Source organism: Physeter macrocephalus, unplaced genomic scaffold, assembly GCF_002837175.3.
Source record: "Physeter macrocephalus isolate SW-GA unplaced genomic scaffold, ASM283717v5 random_456, whole genome shotgun sequence".
In the NCBI taxonomy this organism is placed as follows: Eukaryota; Metazoa; Chordata; class Mammalia; order Artiodactyla; family Physeteridae; genus Physeter; species Physeter macrocephalus.
This window is the reverse complement of record NW_021145742.1, coordinates 27825-55086: the sequence shown is the minus strand read 5'-3', so window position 1 is coordinate 55086 and position 27262 is coordinate 27825. Positions and strand designations below refer to the sequence as shown.

The following is a 27262-nucleotide window of genomic DNA, read 5'->3' as shown; positions in this document are numbered from 1 at the left end:
AGACTGTGCCATTTGGGTGCCTCGTAGACACCTCAAACTGAACATGCCCAGAACCTAGCTCCAGTTTTTGCTCCTGCTCTCTCCCCTCTCCGTCCCCCGCAAATATCTCTTTCACTCCCAGTCTGCTCCATCTCCAAAAACACCTTTATCCTTGCTCAGGCCAAAAGCCCCAGGGCATCCTCACCTCTTTTTCTCTCACTCTCTATGACCAGTCTGTCAGCCGATTCCCCTATTCCTGCAGGAGCATCCTTGGAATCTGGCCACTTCCCACCAAGTCCCCCATTACCACCTTTTTCTAGGGCACCAACATCTCCCTCCTGGGCAACTGCAACAGCCTTCTGACAGCTCTACTAGTTTCCATCCTTACTCTTCCTACCCCCAGTGTGTTCCCAACACAGAGACTGAATGGAAACTGCCAACACAGACAGACCATTTCATTCCTCTGTGCTAAAGTCTTCCACTGCTCCCATTTGAGAGCAGAAAACGAATCCCTTACAAGAACCTACAGACTTCCCACAGCCTATGACTTCCTTCCCTCCCTGACTGTCCTGCTAGCCTCTCCAACCCTCAGAGCACTCTGGTCACAGGGCCGGGTCAGGCATGCCCACTCCCACCTGGGGCCCCACACAGGCCCCTGCCTAGTACCTACCCCCTTCCCTCCAATATACAGTAAGCTCCCTCCCTCACCTCCAGGTCTTTGTTGAAATGTCATCTTGGGGAATTATTCCCTGACCACCCTACCTAACTCTGCAACCCCTCCCAGCATGCCGCATTCTCTTTCCCTGACTTATTTTTTTTCTCCATAGGGCTTATCACCTTCTAACCTACTTTATAATCAGAGTTTCCCAGCATCAGCACTGTTGAGATTGGAGCTGGACAGGGGGCTGTTTCCTGCACTGCAAGTTGATTAGCAGTATCCCCGGCCTCGGTCCACTAGATGCTAGTGGCATTTTGTTCACTGTTGCATCCCAGCGCCTAAAATAATATCTGGCACAGAGTGAGTACTCAGTGAACATATCTTGAGTGAAAGAAAGCTGGGCATCCCTTTGCACAAGCCATAAAGATTCCCTGTAAAAAGATGAGCGTCCCCTTTAAAATGTAAGCAAGTCCTTTTAAGAGGCTATCTCAGGAAGCTGCACGTGTCTTTCAGAAGGCCAGCATGCCTTAAACAGGAAACATCCGTGCTCTGAAAGAGCCCGGACCCATCTTATCTGGTAAAGAGCACCCTCTTCAAAAGGCCGGGCCACACCCTTCCATCAGGCCCGACTTCCCCTTTAAGAGGATCCTGCTCCTGCACAACCATCTCCACCTTTTCTGAGCTAAACCAGGGACTGCTTTGAAACCACTAGGATTCAGAAGTTTTTCTTTCAGTATCTGGGACACTGTCACCGGCCTTTAAAGAGACAATTTATTCTCGAGGGGTGGGAGGCGGGGGGTGATAGGAAGCGGGAAGCTCTTTATAAAACTGCACAACCTGCCCCGCCCCTTTAAAAAGCAGCCCCTTGCCCTTTAAGGGGTCGGAGCCTGCCCGGCGGACAAAAGTCGGAGGTGAAGTAGCGCCCTTCCCTTTAAAGCATCCCTTCCGGTTTCACGTTCGCCGTTTCCCCAACGTCTCCGCCCTCCGGTCCCTCCCCCACCCCCGCCCCTCCGGTCTCTCACCTGCGGCCCCGACCGGGGAATGAGCTGGGGAGACCCAGGGCCTTCCCGCGGGGGTCGATGGGAAGGCGGGGCCCCTGCAGCGGCGGTGCAGGAGTGGGGGCCGGGGAGGGGGCGGGGGCACGCTCCCTCCCAACGGCCCCCGGCGCGAGGCACCCAACCTTTATCGGCGGCCTCTCGCGCACACAAACCCCAACGTCGCCGTCAGTGCGTCAGGACGCCACGTGCGCAGAGGCCCCGCCTCCGTACCCCCCATTGGCCGCCGGTTGTGGCGGCCCTTCCTGGCGCAAGCGGCGCGAGGCATCTTGGGAGTTGTAGTACTCTCGGGACCCCGACCACTCGGTCCTTGCAGCGGTCGCGGGGGTCGGCCCAAGGCCGGGGAAAGCTGGGTCGGGACGCAGGGTCGCACGTTCCCCTTTATTAGCATTGACTCTCTCTCGTCTGTGATAGAATCCTCCCCAGCAGCGCGGTTCCCGAGCAGGCGTCGGCCACCAGGGATGTGGTCACTCCTGGCCTGGCCCCACGCCCAGGCCCTCGGGGCTCCCAATTTTTTCCCCCGTTGGGGAAACTGAGGCCCGCAGTGCTTCCTGCCCCCCAAAGGTACCACGTGCTTGCGGTTCCTAGGCGTCTGTTGCATTCTCGCTAGTGCGGCTGTTGGGGAACCTGGGCCCTGCTATGCAGGGGGCTGCCCAGGGCACCGGGGACCCCTGCCTCCTTCGCAGCCTGGGGGCTTAGGGGAAAACGGGGCTGTCCTGAATCCCCTCTCCCTCTTTCCCATGTTGAGCTCTCACCAGCCTCGGCCTCTAAGTCAAACTGACTTTTCTGCGGGTCATCCAACTAGTTTCTCAACCATGGCACTGGTGACATTTGGGCCGGTCTTTCTTTACTGTGGGGGCTGTCTTGTGCCTTGTAGTGTGGCTAGCAGCATAGTGGCCTAACCCTAACCCACTAGAGGCCAATAGCCCTCCTCGCCACCCGGCTCCCCTCCACCACACGTTATGACAGCCGTCTCCAGACCTGGCTGCAGGTCCCCTGGTTGAGAACCACTGTTCCAAGGCAATCCTCCTCAGCCTGACGGCTACCCTTACCACGTCCCTTCTCAACTACCGGAAAGCCCCTGTGCTAGGTGGGGTCCCATTACATGCTCAGCGGCACTCACCTCTGTTCTAGGACAGACGGATGGGCTCTGACTTTGCCACCCAGGTGTCCTCAACAACCAACAAGGGGCTTGCTTAATCAGAAGCAGACGGCACTCTGTTGAATGAGTGAATTTTTACAGCCTCCCATACAGTTTCCCAAGGCCCCCAGGCAGGCTGGGACTCAGGCGTGATCTAAGCTGTTGGACCTGTCCCTGCCCGGCAGGGTCTTTATGAAATCTCCAGTGAATTCATGCATATAAAACCCTTGGCTTCCAGCTCAGCCCAAACGTTCCTCTCACTTCAGCTTTCACCTCCCCTGCCAGAAACGAAGCTGCCAGAGGCACTGGGGGCGGCGGGGCAGGGTTGTGGGGGGGAGGAGGGACACCTGAGGAGAGTTCTGAGCTGTTAAGGAGTAAAGAGGGGAAAGCTAGGAAGAGGAGAGACCTGCAGGCCCTGCCCCTTGGGGTCTGTATCCAAGGCTCCTCAACACATCAGGCTCTGGCCGCTAACGGAGGCTTGGGGATGGAAGGAGGATCCCCTAAGAGCAACTGGCTCCCACTCTCGGGGCCTGGTGCCTCTTTGGGGAGGAAAAAAAAAAAAAGTTGTGCAGATTTGACAGGCTCATTTTCAAGACAGCAGTGACAGCCCTGTGGGGTGAGAGATGGGACGCTAATACCGTGTCTGGCTCTCCAGGGACGCGGACAGGAAGAGGAGTTGTCCCCCCATCCATCCCTGAGCTGGACCTGTCATGGAGCCTTGTATGTGGAGCCCTCTGCAGCTGACACAGATATCAGAGGAAGTTATCAGAGGCACCCAGTCCAGATTCTGTAGTGTCCAGACCCTCAGTCCTTACCCAAGACCCTTCCCAGATGTTGCCCTAGGAGCTGGGACATAGCAACGGGGGCTTGGGAGGGGGCAACAAAAGTTCGGTCCCAGTGAGTTTACAGAATCTACAGGGGGTGAAGGTGGCAATAAACAAGACATAATAAATAACATATCATAATATCATAACATAATAAATATACATATCCCATGCTATGTGCCGCTAAGCGTCTCAGAGGAAAAATACATTAGGAGAGATGGGCGTGGGGGCATGTCCAGGGCTGGGGCAGTGGGTGAAGGCTTGATGTGGGACTAAGCAAACATCTGGACATACGCCTGTCCAGTCCCCAGGCATCCTTTTTTTTTTTGGCCGTGCCACGCAGCACACGGGGTCTTAGTTCCCTGATCGGGGATCAAACACCAGGTACTGAACCCACGCCCCCAGCAGTGGAAGTGCAGAGTCTTAACCACTGGACTGGCAGGGAAGTCCCCCCAGGCGTTCTTATTTCTGGCCAACAACACCCCGCCCCAGGTACTTTTCGCAGCCCCTCCCACCAGATCAGGCATCCCATCCAGCCCCAGTCCCTCTGAGCCCCCTGCCTTGCCAGCCAGGTGAACCACTCTTCCCATGGGGGACAGGGATGGGAGTGAGGACTGCAGTCTTTGAAGGTGGCCAAGACTACCTACCCAGCACTTCCCTGGGCCCCAGGTTGTCACTCACGTCCCACAAGCCCTGTGTGCGCGTGGGGTGTCTCTGCATTTACCCCCATCCCAGCCAAAAGGATTGGCAAGGTCTGCACCCCCATCCCAAGGAAGTAGTCGAAGGAGAGGAGAAACCCTGGTAGGAACTGGGGAGCCTGGCCCTTCCCTCTCCCCCACTCTCCCTCACCCATCCCTCCCAGCCACACTCCAGGTAGTGGGGGACGAGGGCCAGGCTTGTGGGGCAGTCCTGCTCCAAGGTGGCTCACCCAGGACCGGAGTCTGGGCCCTGCCCACTCTGATCACAGAGCACGGAGGGGCTCAGGGCACTCACCGTGCCCCCACCAGTGCTCCCGGACCCCAGCCACCTGAGCCCTTCGGCCAGCCTCCCTTCCCTCTGGAAGTGGGGGGGGGTCCTGCTGTGGGGACATTCGATTCTGGTTTTGGCCACTCAGTCCAACACCTTGGTGACAGCACAGCCTGCGCTCACTGGAGAAGAGAGGATTGGGGTTGGGGACACCTCCCCCCGGAGCAGCCCTCACCCAACCCCCCAGACGAGGTGTCCGGGGCAAAGACAGGACTCCCAAGGCCAGAGACTAAAAATAAAATATCCTACAGACGGAGAGAACAAACGTATGGACACCAAGGGGGAAAGTGGGGTGTGCTGGCGGGATGAACTGGGAGATTGGAACTGACATATACACACTACTACGTATAAAAGAGATAACGAATGAGAACCTACTGTAGAGCACAGGGAACTCTGCTCAGTGCTCTGTGGTGACCTAAAGGGGAAGGAAATCCAGAAAAGAGGGGATATATGTATACGTCTGGCTGATATACTTTGCTGTATAGCAGCAACTGACACAGCAGTGTAAAGCAACTATACTCCAATAAAAAAATAAAAATAAATAAAATATCCTTTTTCACATAAGTGGAGTAAAAAGAGCAGAGATACACTTTAAGTCGGGGGGAGGGGGGGGGCAAGAGAAGTCCCCAAGCCACAGCTGTCAGCTGTCCCAGGAAGAAGGAACCAAGGGGCCAGCCTGTGCCTCCCACAGACTGAGGATGCTCCTTTCCAGCATCTCTAGGGGCTCACATGGGGTGCCCCAGCCTGCCCTGCCCTGCCAGGCCTCTCCACATGGAAGCGGCATCATCCCCAGTTCACGGGTTGGCGGGGCAGCAAATAAAGGCTCTCTGAAGGTTTTTGGCCAGGCACAGAGCTGGAAGTGATTCCTGCAACCAGGAAAGGACTTAACTGGGAGTGTCTCCAGCCCCAGGGTCCAGCTCCATCCAAGGCCTATCTAGCGGGTCTCACATGCGTGTCAGAAGCCCATGGAGGCTGCCCAGGGCATGGGAGCCAGAGAAGACCCCTCACCCAGCCTGGGGGGAAACTAGGGCAGACTCCCTGGAGGAGGACAGTTCACAGGGTCCCATCTGTGTGGGGAAAACTGACCCCTCTGTTTGTTTTTTGTTTTTTGGCTGTGTGGCAGGCAGGATCTTAATTCCCCAACCAGGAATGGAACCCAGGCCCTCAGCAGTGAAAGCGCGGAGTCCTAACCACTGGACCACCAGGAAATTTCCTAGATTTCTTTCTATATGTAATATATATAATCTCTCTAGATAGACAGATAGATAGATAGATAGATACAGATAGAGCCTATTGGTTCTGTTTCTCTGGAGAATCCTGACTAATACAAGAAGATTTTCCTGGGTGGGCCTGATCTAATCAGGCGAGATCTTTAAAACTGGGTCTAGAGGTCAGAGCAGTGGAATATCAGTGGTTCTCCTGCTGGCCTTGAAGACACCAGCCTCCAAGGGTTCTACAGATGCAAGGAAATGAATTCTGCCATGCGAGCTTGGAAGAGGACCCCAACCTCAGCCTGCACATTGATGTGCAGCCTTGTGAAACCCTGAGCTAAGGACCCAGCTCAACTGTGGTGCCTGGACTCCTGACCCACGGGGACTGTGAGAAAATTAATGCATGTTGTTCTACACCACTGTGTTTGTGGTAATTTGTTATGCAGCACAGATAACTAATACACCTCTTGTGTTGGTTTGCTCGGGCTGCCATAACAAAGTGCCACAGGCTGGGTGGCTTAAACAACAGAAAGTTATTTTCTCACTATTCTGGAGGCTGGAAGTCCAAGATCAAGGTGTCAGCAGGGTTGGTTTCTCCTGAGGCCTCTCTCCTTGGCTTGCAGACGGCCACCTTCTCCCTGTGTCCTCACATGGTCTCCCCTCTGCACCTGTCTGTGTCCAAATTTCCTCTTCTTGTAGGGACACTAGTCATATAGGAGTAGGGCCCACTCTACTGACCTCATTTTAATTTAATTACCTCTTTAAAGACCTTATCTGTGAATACAGTCACATTCTGAGGTATGGTGGTTAGGACTTCAACACATGAGTTTGGGAAGACACGATTCAGCCCATCGCTCTTCTCAGAAGAAAAGATGTAAAACAAATACGACACTGTTGGCCCCTCTGAGTTATGGGCTGGGGACACCAGGAACCTGCCACCTGTACATTTTTACAAAAAATTTTATGGGGAACAAAGTCCCTCTTGGACTGGGTGAAGAGAGGCAGCATAGGAGCAGGATGGAGGCAAGGAGGAACAAGACTTGTTTGGGCTCCCAGCTTGGCCCTGTCACCTCAGTTTCCCCCTCCCCACACTGGAGAGGGATGTAGGGGCAGGATCAGCGAGGCCTGCAAAGGAGGTTTGGGGCGGGCCCTGAGCTCTGGGAGCTACCTCTGTCCCAAACCCTCCATGGCTCCCCATCACTCTTGCCCTCATAACCCAACTCCTGCCTAGCCTACAAAGTCCCGCGGGTCTGGCCCCCATCCACTTCTCTGACTTCACCTCCTCCCATCACTCTCCCTCTCTCACTCCCTTCAAGCTTGCTCCTGCCTCAGGGCCTTTGCACCTGCTGTGCCCGCTGCGTGGGAAGTTCCTGGCTGCTACCTCTTCCATTAAGGTTGCAAGACAATTATAACCTTCTCAGAGAGGGCCTCTCCAACTGAAGCAGCACCCCTGCCCCATGCAGCCTCCAACTTACTGTCCAGTCTCAGCATCCTCACAGCACATCCAGAACCATAATTTCTTGTTTACAGACGTCTCCCTCCCAGACTCCTACAGGGACAGACGGTGTTTGTCTTGCTCACCACTCCATCCGCAGCTTCTGCACACAGTAGGTGCTTCATAAATGCTTTTTTTTTTTTTTTATTCATTTGGCTGCGCTGGGCCTTAGATGCGGCACGCAGGATCTTCCTTGAGCGAGCGGGATCTTTCGTTGCGGCACGTAGGATCTCTTATTTTTTTTTTTTAGTTGCGGCACACGGCATATTTTAGTTGCGGCACGCGGGCTCTAAGTTGCAGCATGCGGGATCTAGTTCCTTGACCAGGGATCTAACCCCGACCCCCTGCATTGGGAGCGCAGAGTTTTAGCCGCTGGACCAGCAGGGAAGGCCCCATAAATGTTTGTTGAATGATTACATGCGCGCCACCCACGCCCAATTCCAAGGGCTGGGATAGGAGAAAAGAGCCTGTGAACACCTTCTCACACCTGCAGGTGCAGGTCCTCAACGAACAGCAGATGCAGCCGGCGCCCAGCTGTGAGCAACGCTTATCAAGATCGAAAACAGGCAGAAGGGCTCAAAAGTGGGGGCCACACCTTGAGGACTCCCAGCGCCAGCCTGGGACGTTGGCGCCCCCTGGTGGAACATCCCCAGGCCAGACCCTGCCGGCCGGCCGGTGGCCCCCAGTGTATTCCAGGCTGGTCTGGCGGTGGGACAGAGCTGGCCAGCAGATGTTGCCCTTGGCTCCTGATGTCTTGGATGTGAGCCCACTCCTGGAGCTGGGTTAGCAAAGGTCATGCCCCAGCCATGCAGGGGTGGCCCCTTGCCTGTCCTGGGGCCTCAGCGGGGTCTACTCCCCTCCTAGCCCCTTGCCAAGGGACCCTGGGTCCTCCCCTCTGGGCCTGAGAGCAACAGGACAGGAAACCTTGCATGCCAACCCACAACACCACACATGTGTCCAGGACACACACACACACACAGACACACACACAGTCTGCCCAGACACACACACAGTCTGCCCAGACACACACACACACACACACACACACACAGTCTGCCCAGACACACACACACACACACACAGTCTGCCCAGACCAAGACAGAGAGGCAGTCAAAGTCTGAGAGACACTCGAGAGGTGGTGAAAGGGACAGACGGTGAGAAAAGCCAGAAGCACACGAGTGGTGGGAGGCGTCATCAGAGACACAGTGAAGAGGAGAGGGCTGCAGACAACCCAGCGAGGGGCAGGAGAGCCAGGGGGCAGAGGAGGAGAGAGCAAGGGGGATGGAGAGACAACACCAGAGCTGGTGAGAGTCACAGACAGACGGAGAGTCACAGGAGCCGGGGGCAGGGCGCAGGGGGCCCGTCATGTCCCCACACCTGTGTCCACGCTGCCCTGTCCTCGGCTGTGGTGAGGCACACGGGTGGTACTTGGCATCTGGTCCACCCGCTGCTACTGGCCTCACTGATTGCAGCTCACAATACACTCCCAAGGGGACTGGACCTCTGGCAACCTCCGCCTGGTGGTCCCGACCCTGAGCCCTGCACCTGGCTGGGCCTCTGCCACTACCACTGCCCAACGGGATGCCACCGCTGTGCCGATGCTGCCTTTGGCATTGCTGGATGGTGAGCGGGCCTGGGAAGCAAAGGCCTGCTCTCGGGCCTAGGCTATCTCAAGTTCAGACCCCAGCCTTGCCACTTACTCGTTGTGTGAGTTTGGAGAATTTCCCCTCTGTGCTACCTTCTTATCCCAGTTTTACCAGTGAGGTAATGGAAGCTGGAATCAGGACACAGGATCTCCCAAGTGGTGGCACTGAGTTTTGTTTTGTTTCTTTATTCCCTAACATTACACTATCACATTTGGTAGCTTTCATTTCAAAAGGACTCCTTGGGACTTCCCTGGTGGAAGTGGCTAAGTCTCTGCTCTTCCAATGAAGGGGGCCCGGGTTCGATCCCTGGTCAAGGACCTAGATCCCGCATGCCGCAACTAAGACCTGGTGCAGCCAAATAAACAAACAAATATATTACATATATAAACAAAAGGACTCCTATGGGGTTTTTTTTTGGTGTTTTTTTTGTTTTTTTGCGGTGCGCGGGCCTCTCACTGTTATGGCCTCTCCCGTTGCGGAGCACAGGCTCCGGACGCGCAGGCTCAGCGGCCATGGCTCACGGGCCCAGCCGCTCCGCGGCATGTGGGACCCTCCCAGACCGGGGCACGAACCCGCGTCCCCTGCACTGGCAGGTGGATTCTTAACCACTGCGCCACCAGGGAAGCCCCTGTGCATGGTTTTAAGCCACTAGGTTTGCGATAATGTGTTAGGGCACCCGCAGGACGCTCATATACCTCCCGACACAAACCCCCAATGCAGTCTTCTCAGAGCAAACGCTGCGACGCCCCCTCCCGCACCCGCCGAGACCAGGTTGCCCACTCTGGCCAACACCCTCTCAGAGGCAAGAGGACCCCACTCCCAGCCCCAGGAGCCAGCCCCGCCTCCCTGCCACGTCCCAGCCCCCTGGAAACACCAGGGCCCCCCAGTCCCCCAGTGAAATGCCTTGGGGGGAACCATGCCCATGTTTTCTCTTCCCCTCCTGCCACAGCCTGGCTGTCACCCATGTCACCCACCTGAGCAGCCAGGCCCATACCACAGGTGTCCCCCCTCCCCTCCCCCGTGCTCACTCAGAAGCTCGGGTATGAAATGAAACCCAGGGTTTGGGAAGGTCAACCCTCCCCCCCGAAGCCAACCCCTCCTGCAGGCTGGAAGACCTTGGGCGCCGGCAAGCTGCTCCCTGAGGCTGTTTCCCCGGGGCGCCAGGCCCGGAGCAGAGGGAGGCAAGGAGGCAGAGCAAGTGGGTCTGGAGGTGGGTGGGTGGATGTGGGCTGTCTGCCCTCAGCGGGGGGCTCCCGGCATGCCCCCGGGGCCACCTCCCCTCCTTCCCAGCCCACACCCAAGCCTTCCACCGCCCCTCCGCTAGCCTGCAGTCATGGCTCCTCCACGCTAATCGCTGCTAATCGCTGTTAATCGCTGCGGTTGACTCGGCTCCTGGCCTCGCTTCCCTAATGAGGGCTTTGTCCCCTTAATTGGCCATCTCCAGGCGCTTTTCTCTGGCCCCCCACCTGCACTGCACTGTCCCAGACCGCAGGTCCAACTATGAGCTCATTGGGCCCTTGGGGGGCACACAGAAAGACCCCTCCCCTCCCTGCCCCCTTGCCTTCCTATATCAGACCCCCACCTACAGGTGCCTCAAACCTCAGGGATGAGGCGAGGGCACAGGAGGAAGGACCTGTTCTAATTGCCCAGGACCTGCCTCTGCCAGCCCGGGGAGGGCCTTTCCCTGCAGAGCCCACCCACCCTCCCAAAGCCTATCTCTCTTCCTGTCCCCCCCACCCCCCAGCCCTGAACCCCCAGCCCTGGCTGCTCCTTGCCCCTCACAGATTTGGGGGGGAGCTGCTTTATGAGCAGTATAGTGGGGAGCTACTCCAGATCACCCTGGCCATGCACCCCGGGGCTCCGGCAGCCCCTGGAATCTCCGAGCCCGGCCCCTGGGAGCTGTGTGCCTTCGTGACTGGGGCAGCCGCCTATGTGCTGCGCACCCTGCACCCCCGGCGGACCCGGCCCCCCAAAAGGAGGCCCAACCACAGGAGGTTCCTGCACAAACAGATCTGCAGGTGAGGGGGGCAGGGTGGGAGGGGAGCCCTTGGTGTTGGGGAGACCAGGCCCAGACCGAACAGAGAGAAGTGGACCCCGGCGCTGGATGCAATCAACACCAGTATGCATTTACTGAGTACCGACTGTGCGCCAGGCCCCAGAGACCCATCAGTACAAAGCAGACAAAATTCTCTGTCTTCATGGAGCTCGTGTTCCAGTGGGCAGGCAGCTGATAAGGGACAGTCAAAATAAAGAGACGAATGATACGGTATGATGTTACAAAGCGGAGGAGCCTTGAAGACACAGTGCTGAGTGAAAGGAGCCAGACACAAAAGGCAGCCTACTGTATCATTCCATTTCTGTGAAACATCCAGAACGGGCAAATGCACAGAGCCAGAAAGCAGATTAGTGGGTGCCAGGGCCCGGTGGGGGGTGGCGGGGAGAGACTGCTAATAGGTACCGGCTTTCCTTCCAGGGTGATGAAAAGTTCTGGAACTAATTAGAGGTGGTGGTTGCACGACATCATGAATGTGCTGAATGCCAGTGAATTGCACACTTTAAAATGGTTCATTTTAAGTGATATGAATTTTACCTCGATTTTTACAAATAATATGGTGTGTTCGAAGGTGATAAGTGCTGCGGAGGGCATGCTGGGAGAGGGTTGGTATTTTAGGTAAGGTTTCAGGGAAGGCCTCACTGAGGAGGTGACATTTGAGCAGAGACCTGAGAGAGGTGAGGGAAGGAGCCCTGTGGATGTCTGAGAGCATCCCAGGAAGGGGACAGCACGTGCAAAGCCCTGAGGCAGAAACATCCCTGGTGTGTTCCAGGGCAAGCAAGAAGGCTGGGGTGGCTGGAGCAGAGTGAAAGGGGAAGGGAATTAGGTTCAAAAGAAACAGGGCCCTGATCGTGGAGACCTCATGGGCCTCTGGAGGGACTTGGGCTCTGGGCTGGGATGTGGTACAATCTGAAAGGATCCCTCTGGCTGTTGAGCGGAGATCAGATTGTGTAGGAGGCTACTGCAGTGATCCAGGTGAGGGATAATGGTGGCTCAGATGATGGGTGGGGGACTGGGGTGTGGAGATGGGGTCCGACTCTGGGGCTTTTTGAAGGTAGCACCTTTCTAACCCACACACCACACTTGGCCCCTCTCCCATGGCTCCCCATCACCCTCAGGACAAAGGCTCTGCCCTATTAGCCCCTGTTCCCCTTGCCAGCCTCAGCTCCCCATCTAGCACTTCACCATTCAGCCTCTGGGCCTTTGCACATGCTCTTCCCTTTGTGGTACAATGCCTTTCCCTGTCTCCAGGAATGTGGATGGAGATCTCTGTTCCTTCAGGTCTCTGCTCAGCCTGTCCCCCCTCTCACACCCACCCAGCACCATCCCACCTTGCCCTGTGCTCTCCCCTCACCCTCTGACAGTAACTATTTTTTGAGGTTGCTGTGTGCCAGGTACAGTGTACTAAGGCCTTGCCATACACTACGTCACTTAATGCTCCCAACAAACTCACACTGTAGGTTCTGTCTTTCCCCTATATTACAGACAAGGAAACTCAGAGAGATTCAATGACTTGTCCAAGGCTACACAGCTAGACAGTTGATACAACCCTAGGCAGTCTGAATCCAGAGCCCATGCTCTGGACCACTTTATAGTCCTGCCTGGATATAGCATCTCAGGGACCTGATGGTGATGGTGACGGTGATGATGGTGATGGTGATGATGGTGATGATGGTGATGGCGATGATGGCGATGATGGTGATGATGGTGATGGCGATGAGGATGATGGTGACAGTGGTGATGGTGATGGTGAGGATGATGATGGTGATGATGATGGTGATGATGGTGATGGTGATGATGGTGATGATGGTGATGGTGATGATGGTGATGGTGATGGTGATGATTGGTGATGGTGATGGTGATGATGGTGATGATGGTGATGGTGATGGCGATGATGGTGATGAGGATGATGGTGACAGTGGTGATGGTGATGGTGAGGATGGTGATGATGGTGATGATGGTGATGGCGATGATGGTGATGATGGTGATGATGGTGATGGTGATGATGGTGATGGTGATGATTGGTGATGGTGATGATGGTGATGATGGTGATGGTGATGGCGATGATGGTGATGAGGATGATGGCAATGACGGTGATGATGGTGATGGTGATGAGGATGATGGTGACAGTGGTGATGGTGAGGATGATGATGGGGGTGGTGATGATGATGGTGATGATGATGATGGTGATGATGGTGATGATGGTGATGGTGATGGCGATGATGGTGATGAGGATGATGGTGACAGTGGTGATGGTGATGGTGATGATGGTGATGATGGTGATGGTGATGGCGATGATGGTGATGATGGTGATGGTGGTGAGGATGATGGTGACAGTGGTGATGGTGATGGTGAGGATGAAGAGGATGATCGTGATGCTGATGATGGTGATAGTGATGGTGAGGATGACGATGGTGATGATGATGGTGACGGTGATGGCAATGATGGTGATGGTGGTGATAATGGTGATGATGGTGGTGATGGCGATGATGGTAGTTAAAATTTATCTGATGCTTAATATGTGCTGAGCACTGTTCTAAGTACTTCCGTTTTAACTCCCTGTACTCATTTACAGTGAGTATGAACCCATTAATCCCTGACAGTAACCCCAGGAGGTAGGTGCTCTCATAATCCTCCTTTTTCAGATGAGGAAACTGAGGCACAGAGAGGTAAAGTGACTTGCCAAAGGACCTGCTTTTCTGTAAGTAGGTGGCTCCTCCCAGCCAGCCCAGGACCTTGCCTCAGGAGGTCGTGGAACCAAATTTGAGTAAATGGGAACCCGGTCCAGCCTAACCACTGCCCCCATACTGCAAGCCACCTTCCACCAGGATGCCCAGCTGTGGCCACACCCAGAATGCTCACCCCCCACACACACATACACCACTGAAGAGGAAAACACTCATGTCCCCAAACAGGGTCCAGCCCTGTGTTCCAGAGCTGGCCTCCTAACTCCTCTTCGGCCTCCTCATCAACTGCTCAAGGACCCCTGCCCATCTTCAGCCCTCCCCCCAATCTGCACCCTGTGATAATGCCAGCCTCTGGCCTCCCAGGCTCCCTGTCTGTCCTCCCTGCTCCCCAGGGCCAGCTTCTCTGCTAGAGCATCCCAAACCTCCCCACCCCCAAGCCCGGTTCTGCCACATGCTCGCCAGAGACACAGGCTGCCCACCAGTGGCCCTGAGGGCAGCCCAGGCAGCTCTGAAGCACATTCCCCTCAGCACTCAAGCTCAGCCTAGGAAGATCCAGGTCAGAGACAAGCTCTCCTCAGCATCTTCCCACCCACGCCCTCCTCCTCCCCCCAGGTCCGCTCAGGCCCTGCTCCCCCAGGAACCCCCTCCCACCCACGCTATGAAATTTTAAGTTTCTGTGAACATTTTTCAAACCCACAGAAAAGTCAAGACAGTTGTCTGGTGCAGCAGTTCTAAAAAGGTGGTCCCCAGATCAGCACCACTAGCACCTCAGCATCACTTGGGAACGTGTTAGCAATGCAAATTCTCGGACCCACCCCAGAAACTCGGGGCCCGGGAACTAGCATTCCCACAAGCCCTCCAGGTGTCCTTCCTGTTGTGCACTGAAGTTTAAGAGCCACTGGCCTATTGACCCCTCATGTAACATCACTTAGATTTTACTGTCCATAACATCTTAGCCTGTTTCCTTCATCTATATGTTTTTAAATAGTTTAAAAGTAAACCACAAATGTCACGACTCTTCAGCCCTAAACACCATTTATCCTTACTTTGTTCAGGTCAGGGACCATACATGGCATGTAGTTGTCACGAATCTTAAATCAGTCCCCCGCCTCCACCCCCGCATCCTCTCTGTCATTTAACCTGACCTCCCATTACTGAAAACTTTCCCTGGGGCACTCAGAGCATAACTATCCTCCTTGGCATCAAAGGCAGTGTCACAGTGGCAGCTCTCACTAAATATAGTAAAATATATATAACATTGGGCTTCCCTGGTGATCCAGTGGTTAAGAATCCGCCTGCCAAGGCGGGGGACACGGGTTTGAGCCCTGGTCCGGGAAGATCCCACACGCCGCAGAGCAACCAACTAAGCCTTTGCACCACAACTACTGAGCCTGTGCTCTAGAGCCCGCGATCCACAACTACTGAGCCCATGCGCCACAACTACTGAAGCCCGCGCGCCTATATCCTGTGCTCCTCAACAAGAGAAGCCACCGCAATGAGAAGCCCGCGCACCGCAACGAAGAGTAGCCCCCGCTTGCCGCAACTGGAGAAAGCCCGCGTGCAGCAACGAAGACCCAATGCAGCCAAAAGTAAATAAATTAAATAAATTAAATAAATAAACATATATATAACATAAAATTCATCACTTTGAACATTTTAAAGTGTACAATTCAGAGGCATTTTGTATATTCATAATATTTGCAACCATCACCTCCACCTAGTTCTGGAACATTTTCACCAACCCCAAAGGAGAACCGGCACCCATTAGTATTCCCTCCCCATCCTCCCCTCCCCGCCAGCACCTGGTAACCACCAATCTGCTCTGTGTTTCCAGGGATTTGCCTATTCTGGACATTTCACATAAACAGAGTCATACAATATCAGATACTTTTTTTTTTTTTTTCCTTGCGGTACGCGGGCCTCTCTCTGTTGTGGCCTCTCCCGTTGCGGAGCACAGGCTCCGGACGCGCAGGCTCAGCGGCCATGGCTCACGGGCCCAGCCGCTCCGTGGCATGTGGGATCCTCCCAGACTGGGGCACGAACCCGCGTCCCCCGCATCGGCAGGTGGACTCTCAACCACTGCGCCACCAGGGAAGCCCAGATACATTTTTAATTAAACCTTTTCCTGGAAGTTTAACGTAGTACAAAAAAAATGAACACATCATCCGTGTCGAGCTTAATGAATTTTCCCAAAGGGGCCCCACTAACGTAACCAACGCTCAGATCCAGGAACAGGACATTCCTTGTCCCAGAGACCCTGGTAGTACCTCCCTCCCATGAGCCACACATCCTGATTTCTCTCACTGTCGATTGAGTTAGCCTGTTTTTGAACTTTATTTAAATGGCATCACGTATCCACTTATTCTAAGTCTCACCGCTTTTGTTCAACATTATGTTTTTGCATTAACCTGCTAGAACTTCCATAATCAAACACTACAGATCGGTGCAACAGAAATGTATTGATACTTTCTCATGATTCTGGAGGCTGAAGTCCAAGATCAAGGTGTTGGCAGGGAGAGGCCTCTCTCCTTGGCTTCATATGTCGTCATCCCTCTGTGTGTCCTAATCTCCTCTTGCTGGATTAGGGACCACACTGATGATGTCATTTTAATGTAATCACCTCTCTAAAGACCCTGTCTCCAAATACAGTCACATTCTGAGGTCCTGGGGGTTAAAACTTCAACATATGAATTTTAGGGGGACACAGTTCAGCCCCTAACAGTTTGTGAGATCCGTCTGCATTGTTACTGAGGGGTAAGGAATACTGGGGGGAGACCCGTGCAATGGCTATTACAGTCATCCAGGTGGGGGAAGCTGGGGACTCCAACCAGGGGTTAGTGGAGATACTGAGAGGGTTGGTGGAGATGCAGATTCATAACTATTTAGGCAGTAGAATCCACAGGGCATCATGTTATAGTCAAATTGCCAGCGCACAGTGCGCCTTTGTGTGAAAATTTTTTTAAAGGCGCCCCTTCCTTAAAACATTTTTTACTTTTACATGTTGGAATATAGTCATATTAAATCTAAATGTCAAAAATGTGCATAGTTGGGCTTCCCTGGTGGCGCAGTGGTTGAGAGTCCGCCTGCCGATGCGGGGGACACGGGTTCGTGCCTCGGTCCGGGAAGATCCCACATGCCGCAGAGCGGCTGGGCCCGTGAGCCATGGCCGCTGAGCCTGCGCGTCCGGAGCCTGTGCTCCGCAATGGGAGAGGCCACAACAGGGAGAGGCCCGCGTACCGCAAAAAAAAAAAAAAAAAAAAAAAAATGTGCGTAGTGTTGGACAAGATGTGCTGCCTTGTGCAGTGCACAAACCCCACAGCTGTTCAGAGCTTCCCTATGAATGGGGTTAAAAAGATTACATTGTCAGACTCATGAAAATGGACCCAGGGGCAGAGACACTAGCACAGAGAAGAAAAATGTGGAAGGATAGAAGGGACAAATCACTCCTGGGATGGCAAATGGGAGGGGAATCCTTCGTGGTCACCCAGCTAATGCCTGGCTCTCTCTGCAGGCAGTTTGCCAAGATCGAAGCTGCCACCCAGCACCTGGCCATATCCATCCTGTCCCAGGAGGCACCCCCCCAGAGACCGCCACCCCAAAGGCCACCTCCACCACCTCCATCCCCCTTCCTGGGGGTGGCCTGTGCTGTGGCCCCCACTGAGGCACCCCATGCTGGCCCCAGCCTGAGTCTCACTGCCCTGGACGCCTCCACCCACGACCTCTTTGAGGACATTTTGGTCCCCCCAGAGTGTCCCTCAGTGCCATCTGACCTGTCCCATTGTGTGCTGGGCCAGGCGGACCTGAGGCAGGACCCACACTTCTACGACCCCCTGCTCCCTGCCCTGCATGCCCTGGGGGGAGGGAATGAGCTCTCAGCTCCTGAGGGGGGTTGGGTGGGCAGGTGAGAGGTGTCTTGTGCCTGCCATTCTCAGAGGATCCCTGAAGGCTGGGGGACCCGCTCCCCATGACACCCAATCACAACCCAGCCCAGGCCCCCAGACAAACCAGACTGCCCCTCCCTCCGTGACAGCTCTTCAGCCACCGCCCCCACAGGAGCCCCCTGTCCCATCCACTACCCTCCTGGCAGCCTCTGGGAATATGAAGCAAGCCCAGACTCTGACCACGGTCTCATGGGTCTTCTCCCAGGTCCAGTGCCCCCACCACAGCCCCTTCGGGGGGGGGGTCACGCTCTCCCTCCCCCACCTTCTCCCTTCTTTCTTCGCAGCCCCACCTCCTTGGCAACTGTCCCTTCAGCTCCCTCTTACCCTGGTTCACCTCTGCCTAGTATCTGGTGTCATCTTATTTATTCCCAAAGATTTGTTGAGTGCCTACTATGTGCCAGGCCCAGGTTTGGGTGCTGAGGATTCAGCAGTGAATAAAACAGATAACATCTCTGCCCTCGTGGAGTTCACATGGAGGGGGTGAAGTCGGGGGTACTGAAAATAAATGAGTACATCCATACATTTTTTTAAACACAAGATAAATTTCCAATTTCAGATTGGCATTAGTGCTGTGAAGAAAATAGAACAGCGACCTGATCAGGTGACTACTTGATGTAGGGTGGTCAGGGAGGGCCTTGAATGACAAGAAGGAGCTGGTACTGCGAAAGTCTGGGATTCCAGGCAGAGGAACCAGCTCGTGCAAAGGTCCTGAGGTGGGACGTTGGGGGAACAGTAAAGGAGGCCAGCATGGCTGGAGTGGAGTGAGACGAGGGAGAGTGGTAAGAGGCGAGGTCGAGAGGCTGACAAAGGCACACCATGAATTGGGAGTAGTTTAGATTTTATTCCAAGACTGATGGCAAATTCACTCTCCATCTCTTTCAACCCCATTTCCAAGCACAGTCTAAATATTACGAACACCACCGTAGGATGCAGGTGCTGTGAGATGGGGAAACTGAGGCACAGAGAACGAACATGCGGGGACAGGGAGGGACTTCTTGGCTTCCTCGCGCCTTTAACCTTTTCCAGGAAAATGCCTGGGTCTCTTTGCTAAGTTTCCGTCTCTAAACAGAAGGGCAGGGTTCGAACCCCAGACCTTCCCCTGCCCTGGGCACAGCCCCTCCCTCCCTCCCTCCCTCTCTCCCTCTCGGCCCCCGGGGTCTGAACTCTACAGCCAGGCAGGTGGCGACCCACCCACCCACTTCTCCAGCTGGAGTCCGCGTTCTCGGTACCCACCGCGCCGCTCCGCCTAAGGCCCGCCATTCACGCCTGTCACGACTCCCCATTGGTCAGACTGGCTGCTTTCCCGCCCCCTGACGGGCCAATCACGCTCTCAGGAAGGACAGTCTGGCCCACACGCAGCCCCCACCCCACCAGGGAGAAGCAGCGGCGCTTGCGGATTGGCTGGGAGCGGAGGCGGGGCTGAGCAGAGCTAGACGAGTGCCTATTGGGCGGCTCAGCCCGGGTGGGAGGGACGCGGACGGAGCCGGGGGCGGGCCAAGGGTCCGGGCTTTGGGAAACATCTACCAGGCCTGCGAACGCCGCGAGTAGGCCAGAGCGGCGAAGTCCGGCTGCGGGAGGTAAGTGACTCCAGGCCTCACCTGCGGCGGACGGGCCGGGCCCCGTCCCGGCGCCTTCCTGATAAGGCCCCTCTGGCGCTGCGGGGGGACCAACCTCCCCGCCTTGCTGGTGGAGGACAGCCGGGGGAGGACTCCTGCCTGGGCCCTCCAGCATTGGCTAGCCAGGGGCTCGAATTCTCCACGGGCCGCTTCCGCCCTCTACCAAGTTTCCGCGTCACCCCTGCGTGGTAGGTGGGTTTGGCTCCCATTTCCTCAAGAAGGAAACTGAGGCTCAGACAGAGCTGAAACTTGCCGAAGGTCACACCGCCAGCTAGTCTCGGCTGCAGAACCGGGTTCCCCAGGCCACGTGGGGATCTAAACAGCCCCATTCGCTCCTCAGGTTGCCGCCCACCTCGGGCCGCTCCTCCTCCTCCGGCCTCGGGCTCCCTCCCCCCCGAGCTGCGTTCTGAATTTTCATCACTTCCCCAGAGTACCGCCAACTCTATCTCCAGCCGAGACCCCCTCCCCACATTCACCCCCCACGCAAACACATTTTCATCTTCTCCCCCAAATCAGTTCCCCTCTCCAGGTCCCCAGTTAGTCCCTGGAACCTGCCACCCTCGGACCACTGGCAACCTGAGGATCTTCCTTCTTCCCCTTCCGACCACAGCCAGGCCCAGCTGCCCCCTCCCCGCTCTGTCCCCGCTGCCTGAACTGGAGCCCAGGCCTCACCCTTGGCCACCTGGACCCCAGTCCCCACTTTCACCCTGGTCTCCACCTCCAGTCCAGCCCCACCGCGGCCAGCGAGGCCTCCCTATTTTATTGTATATTTTGAAAACTTTTTATGGAAGTATATCACATATGTAGGAAAACAGAAATCACAGATATACAGCTCAAATAACTTCACAAAGAGAACGCTCTGGTGTGAACAGCATCCAAATCCAGAAGCCGAACGTCCCCCACACCCCAGAAACCCCCCTTGCACCCCCTCCTTCAACACTGCCGCCCAAGGATAACTGTTATCATAACTTTAATGCCACAGGTTGGTTTTGCTGGGTTCTTGCCTTATGTAAATCCTTTACTGTATTGTATTTATTCCTGACTAGACAGCCTGTTACACACTGTCCAAGATTCAAAAGGAAGAGAGTAGTACCCAGTGAAATCAAATGTCCTTCACACTCTGCCCCTCAGAGGCCTGTCCCTGCAGAAAGAGCCTGTTCCTTATGTGCCTTCCAGCGAGAGCAGATAGAGACTGGAACAGTACCTACACTTTTTTTTCTTGCATTTTGGCACAAATGGGAGCATTGTTATACACACTATTATGCTTTTTTTTTTTCTTCACTGTTAGCATCTCTTGGACACTTTTCCACGTCGTTACTTAAAGATCTCCCTTGTGATTCTTCCTGGCTGCAAAGAATTCCATAGTATGGATATACCATAACTTATGTAACCAGTACCCTAACCGTGGATGTTGGATTTATTTCTATTCTTTTGCTCTGGGAAGACGCCCATAATGAATAACCTTGTCCTGTAATGAATAACCTTGTCCCATAATGAAAACCTTTGTGTCATTTCACAGGTATGTCTGCAGGATAAATACTTAGGATAGTTAGGAGTGAGTTCTCTGGGTCACAGGGTTTGTGCATATGTAATTCTGAGAAATGTGGGCACATGGTTCTCCCTAGGGGTTCTTGCAGTCCCCACACCTACAGCCCAAAGGGAAGTTCCTCCTCACTCTAGACTCCTGTCACTGTCACAGGCTTCCGGACATTCCAGCGCCCCCTCCCCCACCTGACCCTGTCCCTCCTGTCCCCTGGAGAGCTAACACCCTGAATGGGAGTGAGGAGAGCACTCCAGGTGGAGGGAGCTGCCTGGACAAAGGCCCTGAAGTGAGACTTGGCCACCGAGGCTGGAAGGTCCCGGTCCAGCGCCTTGTGGGAGGAGGGTACATCGTAGTCCTGAGGACGGAGAGAAGCCACGGGGTCTTGGGGAGAGCTGAGAAATAGGGTCAGCTCTGTGTTTTCAAAAAGGTTGTTTTCTTTCCCTCTCTCTTCACTTCCTCAGGGAGAACTCTGCCAAGATGGATTAGGTTCCCTAGAAATCCTAGCACTGGTCACAGTTGTAATTATGCAATTAATTAATTCAGTGTGGTTTTGTTTTTGAGAGAGTTTCCATTCCATTTGTTTTTTGCGACAAAATTCACACAGCATAAAATTCACCATTTTAGCCATCCACTAGTTTTTAAACTTTAGATATGTCACACATAGAAAACATTTTCAACGGTAGATGTGTTCAGTTTAAAGAATAATCATAGACACCTGTAGGGACTCACCAGCCAGCACGGAAACCTTCCCCAGGTGAGTGTCAGCCGGCTTGCCCTCCACTGGGTCCACTGGGTCCACAGGGTCTCCGTTGCCTAAATAAATTAACAAATAAGTGAGTAACATGCAGAGAGGGAGGGAGCTGCAGACAAAAGCCAGGACCCCCATTTGTGCAGCAACTCAGGCACCCAGGGACACAAGCCTCTGGGTACATGGGCTGGGACATGTGAGATGTGGGGTGTCCAGGTCCCAGATGCTCACTCTGACGGGGGCGGGGAGGGGCAGTCTCCCCTCTAGTCCCCACAGGACCTTGGCCTTCATGGACTCCCATGGGCTTCAGTGTCCTCCCCTTTAAAAGGGCTGCTGGCCAGGTGGCTCTACCAGTACCCCCCCCGCTTAATTTTTATATTTCTCTCTTTTTTTTTTTTGGCCACATCTCGTAGCATGCGGGATCGTAGTTCCCCAGCCAGGGATTGAACCCGTTGCCCCCTGCAGTGGAAGCACAGATTCTTAACCACTGGACCGCCAGGGAAGTCCCTTTCTTTCTTTTTCTTAAAATTGTGGTAAAATACATATAACCTAAACTTTACCATCTCGATCGTTTCAAAGTGTACAATTAAGAGGCATTTAGTATGTCCATGATATGGGGCAACCACCACTACTCTCTAGCTCCAGAACATTTCCATCTCCCCAGACGGAAACTCTGTGCCCCTTTTCAGTCACTCCTCACACCCCCGCACCCCGCCCCACCCCGCTGCCCTGAGGTGGAAGCACCACCAACCTGCTCCCTGTCTCTGTGGACTCAGCCGTTTGGGGTTTGGGCAGTCCATGTAAATGGACTCCTGCATGTGCTCTTTTGTGCCTGGCCTCTCTCACCGCGCTTCGCGGTGAGGGGCCTCCACGCTGTGGCCTGCCTGTGTCGCTGCTTCATTCCTTTTTATGGCTGGATAATATTCCACTCCACAGGTACCCCAGCCTTTCTTTCTAAGACCTGGAGGGGGGTTCAGCTGGTGAGTTTTCCACACAGGTAAACTGCATTTCAGAGGAGGCAGTCAGACTTGAGGGACCCCAGGCCATGAAGGAGGGAGGTGGTGCAGCTGGGAGGATGCAGCTCCTTTTGCCTTGAGGCTCAAGTCCTGCTGGCTCTGCTGTGGGCAGTGGGCCCTCAGTCAGGACACTCCACTACTTAGACCTCGGTTTACCGGTGGGGGGGGGGATCACAGTTGGAGCCTGGGGTGTAGGCGTGTGGACCCTGGACACGCAGAGAAGCCCCCTCGCTGCCGGATCCCACTCAGCCCCTCTGCCCGCCCCAGGAAATGGCAGCTGTGAGGCCCGGCCTGGGACGCATCATCCCTGGATCATCCATCCTCTTCCTGTGCGACATGCAGGAGAAGTTCCGCCATGCCTCGTTCTTCCCCCAGATCGTCTCTGTGGCTGCCCGCATGCTCAAGGTACAGCCCCTCCTCCCCCAGACCCACCAGTCCAGGGCCCCAGCCCTCCTCCCTCAGACCTAGGAGTTGGGCCCCCAGCCCCTTCCTTGGGCTCAGGCCTTTGCTCCTCACCCCAACCCAGGTGGCCCAGCTCCTGGATGTGCCAGTTGTGCTGACTGAGCAGTACCCACAAGGCCTGGGCCCCACAGTGCCCGAGCTGGGGGCCGAGGGTCTGCAGCCACGGTCCAAGACCTGCTTCAGCATGGTGCCCGTGGTGCAGCAGGAGCTGGACGCGCGGCCCCAGCTGCGCTCTGTGCTCCTCTGTGGCTTGGAGACACAAGCCTGCATCTTGGTGAGACCCCAGCTGAACCTTGGGGACCTCCATTCACACCTGGGACCTCCGCAACCTAAAAAGCGTGTCTTTCCTGACCCAGAACTCTCTATCCTCCCCTCCTGACCTGGGACTTTCACCTTCACTGAGGACCCCTCTCTTTACCTGGGGCTCCCATCCTGCCTAGGATCCCGTTGTAATCTGGGGACCTCCTGCCCTGATCCGAGCCTCCCTCATCCCCATCCCGGTTCCCCAATCACTCACCCAGGATCCCTGTTCTTGTCTGGGGGTAGCCCTGACCTCTTTCTGCCCCTAGCACACAGCCCTGGACCTCCTGGACCAAGGGCTGCAGGTCCACGTGGTGGTGGACGCCTGCACCTCCCGCAGGTGAGAGGGTCCCCTCGGGTGGGGTGCATGTGGGATGGGTTTGGAGCACCCAGGAAGAACCAGGGGGCGGGATCCCTGCCGAGTTTGCCAGGTGTCTGGGTGTCCAGACCAAGGCGCTGACACCGCACACACACACACACCCCCTGCCCCCCGCAGCCAGGTGGACCGGCTGGTGGCGCTGTCCCGGATGCGCCAGAGCGGCGCCTTCCTCTCCACCAGCGAAGGGCTCATTCTGCAGCTCGTCGGCGATGCCGCCCACCCCCAGTTCAAGGAGGTACTGACCCCCACGCCCCACACTCTGACCTCCCCCATCTCCCATGTAAACGGCAAATATCTTTTCAGCACCCACCACATATTCACAGAATACATCCGGGAACACAGAAGGCTGCCGCCTCCAGGGGTGCTAAGTTCTAGTGGGGGGAGACTGCGGGTCAACACCATAAATCAATGAAAGGAGAAGCTGGCCACGAGGACTGTAGAGAGAGATAAAGCAGGGGAGGGGGCCAGGTGTGCAGAGAAGGGGTTGCCTAAGGTGGTCCAGAGGCCTCCCGGAAGAAGGTGATTTTAGAGTGAGGTGGAGATGGGAGGGAGCCAGGCAGACGGGAGAGAACAGTCCAGCAGGGGCCCTGTAGACAGGACCCCCTTGACCCTTTCCCGCCATCCCCTCCTCCAGTCTGTGGCACTCAGGTCCAGCCTCCACACCCACCACCCGAGTGGCCTTCCTAGTACCCAGGTCTGGCCAGGTAGTCCCCGCTGCTTCACACCCTTGGCCCTCAGGATAACGGGACATGCCCGAACTTGAGATTCCCAGCCCTCTGAGGTCTGCCCCTTCCCCTCCTCTTAGTTCAGGTCTGTTGAGCATTAATTGAGCACCTACTGTGTGCCAGCCACTGTGGCAGGTCCAGGGGCAGTAGCAAAAAACAGTCTGTATTCAATTTCGCATTGTGGCCTGGAGCTGGGGAGGGAACATGTAGAATGTGTGAGAAATAAGATGGGGGCTGGCAGCTGGGGGGTGGCCGTAAAGTGGAGACCTGAAAGTGCAGGAGCAGCCAGTCATCCAAAAAGTGGTCCTGGCAGAGGGGACAGCTAGGGCAAAGGCCTGGACGTGGGACTGAACTTGACTTATTCGAGGAACGGTAGCAGGGCACGGTGAGTGGAGAGTGAGTGTGGAAGGAGGGGAGGCAGGGAGGAGCCAGAGCCAAGTCTTCCCAAAGATTTTGGTGGGGGTGGGGAGGGGCAGCCATGGGGGTTTGCACAGCGGGGCTGGACACTGTCAGATCTGTGTGTAGTGCCAGGTGGCTAATGGATATGTGGTAGGAAGGGGGGAAACCAGGGTGGAGGCAGCAGCGGGGATACAGGCTTTGCTTATTTTCATTTTTTAATCTCTGCAGGTTAGCATGACAGGGATTGCTGATGGGTGCAAGGTGTGAAAAGGCAGCACAGAGGATCCGGCTTGAGCGCAGTTGCTCAAGCTCTCTCCTGATGGGGGTGGCAGTGGCGGCAATGAGGTTGAGAGGTCAAGTGACCACCAACCTCTAAGAGGCAGCTGGATAAGTGAGTCCAGAGTTGAGGGGCAAGGCGCGGGCTGGATTTGAGAGAGGAGATTACTTAAGAAGAAGCATGTATAGACAAGAAGCCCCAGGACAGAGTCGGTCACCCTTAGTGGTCCAAGTCAGCAAGGTGGACCAAGATGGCAGATGATCAGGTGCTAACCCTGGTGGCTATGGTGAAAGGGAGGCCCTAAGAAAAGTTTTGAGAAGAGGCAATGGTTGGTTTGGCCAGTTGCTACTAAGGGGGCAAGGGAGATGAAAATGGAGAAGTATCCCTTGGATCTGTCATGGGGATGAGAACCCTTGACGCTGCCTGACTCCCTACCCCTACCCTACAGATCCAGAAGATCATCAAGGAGCCCGCCCCAGACAGCGGGCTGCTGGGCCTCTTCCATGGCCAGAACCCCCTCTTCCGCTGAACTCCATACCCTACCTTGAGGGGAGACCACCTTCTTGTCCCTGGGACCTTGGCAGAAGCGCTTTCCCCCCCATTCTTGGATCCCCAGAGTGGTGCAGTCCACCGGGGGTACCGCCCCCTCAGGAGGGGCTGTGGGTGCTGCTTTTGCATTGGACAGCAGCTCCCGGAAATGCAAATGAGACTCCTGGAAGCTGGGCGGGGGTTGGCTGAGCCGAGCTGGAGGTGGGGCTCGGCCCCCGGGCCACCTCAAGGGGTGGCAAGGGGAGGGGGAGGGAGTGTCACAGGCTGTGTGGGACCCGGTCTCAGAGAATAAACATTGATGTGACTGTGGACTGAACCATTCTTGGGTTTGGGGGGTATCCCGGGGGCGACTGGGGGCTGCGGGCGGTGGGGGAAGAGGGGTCCTCAGCAGGTGGGGAGGGGGAGGTGCCTCTTCTCAACTCCAAGCCGGCGCGAGGCAAAGGCGAGGGCTGGCCACTGTCACATCTGCACCGAAGCCGGCGCGCATCTGCACGGAAAAGAACTGCCGGCCCGGGGTCGCCCAACTCGCTGCCGGTCGCCCCCCCATCAGCGCGCGCACACGCCCAGCCGGGTTGGCTCGCAGACACGCGCTGGCTCTGCCTCCCCTGGCCGGCCCCCCACGTCGCCACCACCCCCGACTCCCCCAGGGTCCCGCATCCGGAAAGTGAGGTGAGCGTGACCGCACCCCGGTGCGGAGGGGGAAACTGAGGCACGAGGGACTTGGGGGCGGGGAGGAAGGAAGAGACAGGCATGCGGATGAATGGATGAATGGATGGGAAGGACAGACAGCTTCATCTGAGTGGTCCCTGCTCCCCTAAGATGCAGGAGCCCGGGGATCCACATAGGGGCTCCCAGAATTCTGCAGCCCCCTCGGAAATCTGGGAGTTGGGACTCTACGGACCCCCCAGTCAGGGCCCCTCAGCCCCTTCAGAGTCTTAGTCCTCCCCCCGCCCCCACCGCATCCTTGGGTGCCCAAGAAGGCAATCTGAGTCCCCCAGGGACCCAGACATCAGAGCTCTCAGCCAGACCGCCCCCCATTGGGGAAAGAGCCCCCCCCCGCCCCTGGATCCCAGATCCCTCCCAGAAGGCCCGGTCACCGGACCCCGCGGTCAGAGCGCCCAGTACCCCCTCTCTCCGCAGGGATCTAGGAGTCCCTTCCTCCCCCCTCCTCCAGGAGCCCCTGGGACCGGGCGCCGGCACCCCCGGCCCCCGCTTTTCGGATCCAGGTGTCCCCCCCTCCTCACCCCCCAGCCTGAAGCTTCGCGTCTCGGAGGCCGCGCTCGCGTCGCCATGGCAACAGGAGTCTATTTTGCGCTGGGAACACACAGCTCCCGCCGCAGCGCCCCCCCACCCCGCCCCTCCAACCTGAGCCTGAGCGAGAGTGGGGGGCCCGGGGAGGGAGACTGGTGGTCCGGGGTCGGGGGGAGACACAGAGACACTCAGGGGGACAGAGATCTGTAGACAGCAAACCTAGGAAAGAGACACACAGAGACAGAGACACGGAGTCAAAGCGGTAGCGAGAGATGGGGATG

The 27262-nt window shown here is 55.9% G+C and overlaps 2 protein-coding genes across 5 annotated transcripts; both read left to right on the top strand.

Moving 5' to 3' along the window:
* Nucleotides 1–10880: 10880 nt before the first annotated feature.
* Nucleotides 10881–17680, top strand: CUNH19orf85 (chromosome unknown C19orf85 homolog). Its single transcript, XM_024117609.2, has 2 exons — nt 10881–11053; nt 17287–17680. Exons 1-2 carry the CDS (start codon nt 10881–10883, stop codon nt 17678–17680), a joined length of 567 nt encoding a protein of 188 aa, XP_023973377.2.
* A 1516-nt stretch (nt 17681–19196) lies between these two features.
* On the top strand, nt 19197–26041 carry ISOC2 (isochorismatase domain containing 2). 4 transcript variants are annotated; one of them, XM_007103233.4, is made up of 7 exons: nt 19201–19293; nt 22560–22603; nt 22907–23044; nt 23166–23375; nt 23671–23741; nt 23898–24015; nt 25630–26041. In XM_007103233.4, exons 3-7 carry the CDS (start codon nt 22910–22912, stop codon nt 25708–25710), a joined length of 615 nt encoding a protein of 204 aa, XP_007103295.1. In that variant the 5' UTR covers nt 19201–19293; nt 22560–22603; nt 22907–22909; the 3' UTR covers nt 25711–26041. The 4 variants fall into 4 exon arrangements, with proteins under 4 accessions (XP_007103294.1, XP_007103295.1, XP_028341365.1 ...); XM_007103234.4 differs by having other exon boundaries at nt 19204–19293; nt 22560–22620; XM_007103232.4 differs by lacking the exon at nt 22560–22603 and having other exon boundaries at nt 19197–19293.
* Nucleotides 26042–27262: the final 1221 nt, after the last annotated feature.

Coding starts and splice junctions, on each gene's coding strand:
- ISOC2 (XM_007103232.4), top strand. CDS start 22,910: ATGGCAGCTGTGAGGCCCGGCCTGGGACGCATCATCCCTGGATCATCC. Junction 23,376..23,670: donor AGACACAAGCCTGCATCTTG/GTGAGACCCCAG, acceptor TTCTGCCCCTAG/CACACAGCCCTGGACCTCCT. Junction 24,016..25,629: donor CCCACCCCCAGTTCAAGGAG/GTACTGACCCCC, acceptor CCTACCCTACAG/ATCCAGAAGATCATCAAGGA.
- CUNH19orf85 (XM_024117609.2), top strand. CDS start 10,881: ATGCACCCCGGGGCTCCGGCAGCCCCTGGAATCTCCGAGCCCGGCCCC. Junction 11,054..17,286: donor CTGCACAAACAGATCTGCAG/GTGAGGGGGGCA, acceptor CTCTCTCTGCAG/GCAGTTTGCCAAGATCGAAG.